This window comes from Populus euphratica, unplaced genomic scaffold (assembly GCF_000495115.2).
Source record: "Populus euphratica unplaced genomic scaffold, PopEup_1.0 scaffold4.1, whole genome shotgun sequence".
NCBI classification, from domain to species: Eukaryota; Viridiplantae; Streptophyta; class Magnoliopsida; order Malpighiales; family Salicaceae; genus Populus; species Populus euphratica.
In genome coordinates this window covers 1,895,307-1,902,205 of record NW_011499859.1, presented here as the reverse complement: position 1 = coordinate 1,902,205, position 6,899 = coordinate 1,895,307, and the positions used below count along the sequence as shown (strand labels likewise).

The 6,899-nt window shown below is 33.5% G+C and overlaps 1 protein-coding gene across 2 annotated transcripts in view; it reads right to left on the bottom strand.

Annotated features, from left to right (window-relative positions):
* LOC105124332 (2-C-methyl-D-erythritol 2,4-cyclodiphosphate synthase, chloroplastic-like) overlaps positions 1-6,615 on the bottom strand; it is a 14,997-nt gene extending 8,382 nt beyond the window's left edge. The window contains exons 1-3 of one of the 2 annotated variants that reach the window (XR_842026.1): positions 6,157-6,615; positions 5,832-5,962; positions 3,721-4,050 (exon numbers count right to left, since the gene is read on the bottom strand). Coding sequence is in view for 1 of the 2 variants with exons in the window: in XM_011024315.1 (XP_011022617.1) it covers positions 3,817-4,050; positions 5,832-5,962; positions 6,157-6,493 (702 nt within the window). In the remaining variant the exon portion in view is untranslated. Of the gene's footprint in view, positions 1-3,638; positions 4,051-5,831; positions 5,963-6,156 lie in introns of those variants that run through there. The other variant, XM_011024315.1, reaches the window with a different exon arrangement.
* Positions 6,616-6,899: the final 284 nt, after the last annotated feature.

Here is a 6,899-nt window from a genome sequence, read left to right as displayed (position 1 = left end):
GGGACAACCCCCTCCTCTCCGCTAATCATGGCTGTGTCCCCCTCATTCCTTCCCTGCACTCCGACTCTCGGTGGACAATACGGATCCATCCACACGTGGTCCGCATCTATCTTCACATGCACATTCAAATTTCTGTCCCCCGTTTTATAAATGCTCACGAACGAGACGCATGCCAGAAACTCGTGCTAGCGGTTTCTATGTGTGCTTTTGAATTTTTTTTCTAGTCTCAGATCAGACTAGCAGGCAAAAAGTTTGACCAGAGTCCCTTCTTATATATGTCTCATTTTTTTAGCTGGCTTGAAATGAAAGCATGTGTGATTTATCCGCGCATAAATACATCCAATTAATTATACAATAAAAAAATAATACAATGGGATACGTACTCCAGTGCTCTTTAAATAAATATAATCAAATTTAGCTCGCAATTAAAGTAATTTGAAATGATATCGAGTACTGTGACAAAAATATACATGCATTTATATTCTGTAAATTAATTAAATAAATAAATACTTGGTAATGAAGAAATTTCTAGTAGTTTTTGGATATAAAGAATGAAACGCTATTGACAAAAGTATCCGATCGGATGGTCAATGCACAGCAAGCACGGGATCTTGGCAAAGCCACAACACTCCAATTGGAGATACTTTTCATGTACCTAATTAAAAACAAACAATCAAACAAAAAAACATGATTTTTGAACTCAAAAAAAGAAAGGAAAGGGTTCTTTTCTCTTGACCAGTTACATCAATCACCAAACGGCAATCAAACAATAAAACTTGACAAGTAAACGTGGCAAATTAAAGAATTATGATGTGTTTAGTAGTATAATAATAGTTATTTTTAAAAAAAAATTATTTTAGAATATATTAAATATAATTTTTTAATTTTTAAAAAAATACTTTTAACATTAACATATAAAAATAATTTAAAAATATTTAAAAAATATTAATATAAAATAAAAAGTAAAAAAATTATTTTTTTTAAATACTTTCAAAATACAATACTAAATACACTAAAGATATACGAAAGCTTTGATATTCACCCATAGCGTATGCATTGACAATTTGCATAGCATAAGAGTGGCTGTGATTTTTTATTTTGAAAAAATTATTTTTAATATCAGCATATCAAAATGATTTAAAAACACTAAAAATATATTAATTTAAAATTTAAAAAAAATTAATTTTTTTTTCAAAACACTTTTGAAATACAAAAAAACAGGCAATAATACAAGTCTTCCAATAAAATTCTCATACAAATATTGAATACTATGATTATTATATGTTTGAATAAAAATTATTTTAAAAAATAATTATTATTATATTTTCAAAGATAGATTTATTTTAAGGGTCATTAAGCAGAGATTAAACATTATAATTATTATTTGGCAGTGATTTGTTCAAAAAAGAGTTAGGTTTTGAAAATTTTGTATGTTTGGTCGGTACTCTTAAATTCTTCCATTGAAAAAAAAAAGTAATTGATGACACAAATTGCAAGCATGAGGAACGTGAAAAAATCAATTGACATTCAAAGTAGAGGCAAAACATGTAAAGCTGAAAAAACATGTTGTCCGGTCCTCCTACATACGACTTTTGAAGAAGCTTGTCGCTCATTGAATTTGAATTTTGCTTCTTGTCAAGATTATTAAATATTTTTTTAATATGACACAAAATATATAATATAAATTTAGATTATAAAATTAAATTGTAAAATTATAAAATTATAAATAAAATATTTTAACTAATTGTATATTAATAATTCCAGTCATTACAGTAGTAAATATTTTTAATGATTTGCAATCTAATTGCAAAGAAATTGCCTTGTTTCAGACTTGTAGACAAACTATGAAGTTGAAAGTAAAGCCGGATAAAATAGAAAATTCACAATTCTAAGAATTAGCTTTCACAAGTCAGTTAATTTATCAGGCCATTAGACAAAGTACTCTATTTCCTTGAAGTTTTTCCCTGTGAAGGAAAACAACTGAAAAATTCCATGTTAAATCTTGTCTACCGCATGACCCCATCCACAAACATGCACAGATATGTCTAGAAGGACGAGAAAAGGGAGTAAGATAGAAACCAATCTGCATAATTCTCGAGAAACAGTAGAAGAAGAAGAAGAACTCTCCAATCCCAAAAAATACAACAATTCAATGAACATATCAAAACACATACAACTTAAGAGTAATGTAACAGCATGAATCTTCATAAATCCCAAGATGAAACAAACAATGACCAATCAAAATTGAGAATCTAAACCCTGAAACTAGTTTTAAATCCACATCCAAAAAACTACAACAGTTAAAGTAATTGAATGCATGCGAGTACCACGTTAAATATGCATAACCCTATGATAAAAGATGCAACCAACCCATCCTTAAAAAGACGTATCGCTTCGCAAGCAACAGCATCCTAAAAAATTCCTGATGACTGATATCATTTTCGAAGTAGCAAGTCATCCACACCCATTAACTTACATTAGCTTACGCACGTAATCTAGACTCTGCAACTAAATCCTTCAACAACTTATTGAAGATAGACATTGCTAGAAGAAGGGAGCTATGAATAAGGCAAAAAATATAAGGCATCGACAAAAATACAAACCTGGCAAAGAAGAGCTTCCAACAAGAAAACAATCAAGAGGAAGAAACAATGACAGCAAGATAACTTCAGAGAACTCAGCATCGAAAATAATAATAATAAAAAAAAAACTGAACTAAGCAAATGAAAAGCAAGGAAGAAAGGCTTGTCAAAACCAAGTGGAAGAAAAATGGTTGAAACTAAATTTGATTTTTCAGTTTTTTCAAACTCGTAAAATTAACTCAAGTTTGATATGATTTTACAAATTTAATCTAATTTTATTAATTTTTAAGTTTTTAATTAAATTTTATATGTTATATATTAATTCATAAAATTATATAATTTTATAAATCAACTCATGAACTTGATAATAATATTTATTGTCATTATTGACTTTTGGCATCTTCAGAAAAAAAGGTTAATGGTAACTTGTCATGAGACTCGTGTCTGATACGTAAGTTAAATATGGGCTTTTAAATAGTATTTGGCAAGAAAAATCCCACGCTGCACTGTTTTTACACACAAGGCCCTCTGGGTTGCAACAAAGGCCTATAAACATTATGTATAACACTGACAATATGAGCCCATCCATCGGATGACCATTCCAATTAGCCCTCTGAAGACCCTTCTTGAATATCCTTTTTAACCCAAACCAACAGGGGGGCTAGCAGGCCCGGACTGACGTACCTCCGCCATCTACCCACACCCACCCCACCTCCTAACCCGGTCGTAATGTATTTTTATAAAAATATCTTTTAATTAAAATTTTTAATTTAATATTAATATATTAAAATCATTAATAAAACTTATAAAAAAAAATTCAATTAAAAAAAATTTCAAAACAAGTTGAACAGTAAGAACAGATGCACCTTTAATATTTTTTTAATTTATTTTGTATGCACATTATTAAATTGTTATGTTTATTATACAAGAACATATTAAAAATAAAAACCAAACTCAGTCCCGCACTCGCCAGGGACTCGAACCAAGGTGATTATAAATATGAGACCCGAAGCCGGTGCGATCTGAATGGGTGCTCGGGAAGGCAAAACACTAAGCTGACCAATAGCTACCAATATCTAGAATATAAAACATTTCTTCGGATAAATTTGCACCAAAGGGAAATGTTTATACGAGACACCGAGGACACAGTGGTTTATTTGTGTAGCAGTATATAACAATGCTAATGAAGTACAATTGCCCTATCCAAAACAGTATACATTTCAAGACATTCACTTCACTTCTTCATGAGAAGAACCACTGTGTGTGCCGCTATACTTCTATTCTCACCAAGGCTATCGACTTTTTCATGAGTTTTTGCTTTCAAATTTACAACAGAGGGGTCTGCACCTAGCAGCTCAGACAAATTGGCCCTCATAGACTCCTTGTGTGGGCTCAGTTTTGGCCTTTGAAGAATCAAGGTAGCATCCAAGTTTCCAATCTCGTAACCTGCCTCGTGCATAAGTCTCACCTGAAATGAAGCATAGGATAAGCTTTGGTTATTACAGATAACTGAACTGCTTAGAGTACCTCACATTACGATTTCCCAGGTTTCAGAAAGGTAGATGAAATCATTGTCAGATATAAACGTAATGGACGGTGGTTTCCAGGATAGATTATCCTGCCAGGTTGTTATCCAGATATGTAAATAAAAAGATTCCTTGATGCCAGTACTCACAAGTCATAATCTCACATCTAAATGTAAACGCCAGGACACCACTCCAGTCGAGAACATCCCACCCAACGATTTCAGATGTTTATCACAGTAGTTAACGTTCAATAATGCCACAAGAGAGTAACTACAAGAAGTTTGATCGTCAAAGGCTTGTTCCAAAACCTCTCTAGGCTACATTTAACAGTCACGGATGCGAATGGGGAAGTGATAGATGGCACAAAGATTGAAGGAAAGAATAGCTTGCCTCCCAAAGAGATTTAAGGGGCAGCATATTAGAGACTTGGATAGTGTAACTGTTATAGTTTTAACTAGTTTTGGTAAGAAAGGTGGTTATGCAGTTGAGTCAAAACAGCTAGAAGGTCACAATTTTAACAACTCTACAAGGATCAACTCCCATCACTGTGACATAATTCATTGAGGAACATTGATATTCTCTTCTTCCCTCTCCAAAATTTCTCTTTGTATCCTAAATTCATTTGTTTCTGCAATAAGTCCTAAGAAATATGCATCACCAACACATTATGCATTTTTGAAGGTATGATTGCCAAGAAAACACATGGGACAACGGACACATCGCATAAATAGATGAGTTAACAAACACATGCCAATGCATAATTTTCGCAGGAATAATACAAGTAAAATCTTCAAAAGGTGATATCAAGACTGATATGGTGAAAGCTTGTCTGCTGTTTTCTACCAGTTACAATAAACTTCAAAAAAAAAATACACTAGAATCGATGCATGGAGGCCCAGCCAAAGCAGAGACACATTTTATACTGAGAATTTAACGGTGACGGGCTACTGTGGGGTGGTGTCATGAGCTCTACACCAAGTTTTAATATCACTCTACTTCTCTCTCGATCTATCTTTCTCTCTTAATAATAGTGGGGTGCTATCAACACTTTTCTGCAGCGCTAAAGGCCCCGCCCGCTTCTTTAAGTATGTATACATCATGTAGACAGCGTCACTTTTATCTTTTTCAGGACATACATATCATGCAAAGGTAATTTCCTATGACGAATCCTTGCCCGCCCTCCCCTGAACTCCCAAGTCAAACCAGAAACAACTGAAGTTGTTCCAAGCACGGGTGTCATTTCATCAGCATCAATCAGGAAGCATAGAGATTTTAGAGCACCATTAGAATTGCTTCTTTGTAGATTATATACTATACCTTTAAATGCGAATTCATGCAAGGGAAGTAAAGCAGTTGGAAAATCACGTTGCTTAATTTAGAGTAACTCCAATTCAACTCGAACATGTGTCTGCTATTGCCTATAAAAGTGTAGATATTCTTTGCTTCTTTCATAGCAATAGAATCTTTCTTGCCCTCAACTTGAAGTAAGCAAGTCTGATATATTCATTGTGTTCATAGCAGAACAAATTCCTCAGAGCATCTTGACTAGCACATCTGAACCTGTGAGTGATTTGCTACTCCTAAATGAGCAAACACAGCTGAATCTATACTAAGTATTGACAATGAATACACGTAAACATTAAGAATACACGAACGAATTTAAGACACAACAAAGAACCCATAATATTTATCTAATAGTCAAGACTAGTATATAAAAACTCACAGCTTCTTTGATAAAAACAGATGAAGGTGCTCCTTTCCATTTAGGATCAGAATCAGGGAATATCTGCCCAATATCAGGGAGCCCAAGTGCACCCAATATTGCATCCACAACACAGTGAAGTAGCACATCCCCTGCAAGCAATTCAATGAAACTACTTAAACAAAATCATATCCCAATTAGTTCCCATAAAAAAAATAACCCCAAAAGGATGATCAAAGCCCGAATCTTTTAAAATCCCAAAACTCCAACTTTGAACTCAAACATTCAATTGATATGGAATCAATAGAAAAAAATAAAAAACATCGAGAGTCAATCAAAATGTTACCATCAGAGTGAGCTTCCCATCCTCTATCATGTGGCACATCAATCCCACCTATAATCAAAGGGTACCCAGGTTCTAGCCTATGGAGATCAAACCCATGACCCACCCTAAAAGGCAAAGTCTTGGGTGCTTTGCTAGAAGTTGCAGGTCCCTCTACTTGTGTCGCAGTGGTACTCGCAGCTGAAATTGGTAGTCCGGTTCTTTTTTGAATTGGTAGAGTGAACTTGACATGGCTAGTGGAGTAAGTACCAGGTTGTAACGAAAGAGAGACACTTTTGTTATTGTGGGCTTTGGTCGCCGTTATAGAATATGAAGTATACAAGTTTGTGGCCATGGCCATTGCGATTTTGTTTTGCAGAAGAAAAACGGATTCTTTTTGTGACTGTTGTTCTGTGTGAAGAGTGTTTTGTGGTGTTCATGCCGGTAGGGTATTTCTTTTTTTTTAGGCTTGTTTTGTTTGGTAATGGAGTTTTGGCAGAGTACAATGTTTTATAAGCTGATGGTACAAGCTCGTGAAAGATGGTGGACATCAAAATTTTGACTTTTGTGTTCGTGGGTGATAAGTTAATTTTTAAAGTATTTTTATTTAAAAATATACGAAAATAATATTTTTTATAAAAAAATTAAATATTAATATATCAAAATAATATTAAAATATTAAAAACTTAAAATTTAATAAAACACCACCTGAGACCCGTGGCCCGTGCTGCAGCGAGCAAATATTTTCATTTACTTGGTTAGAAAAA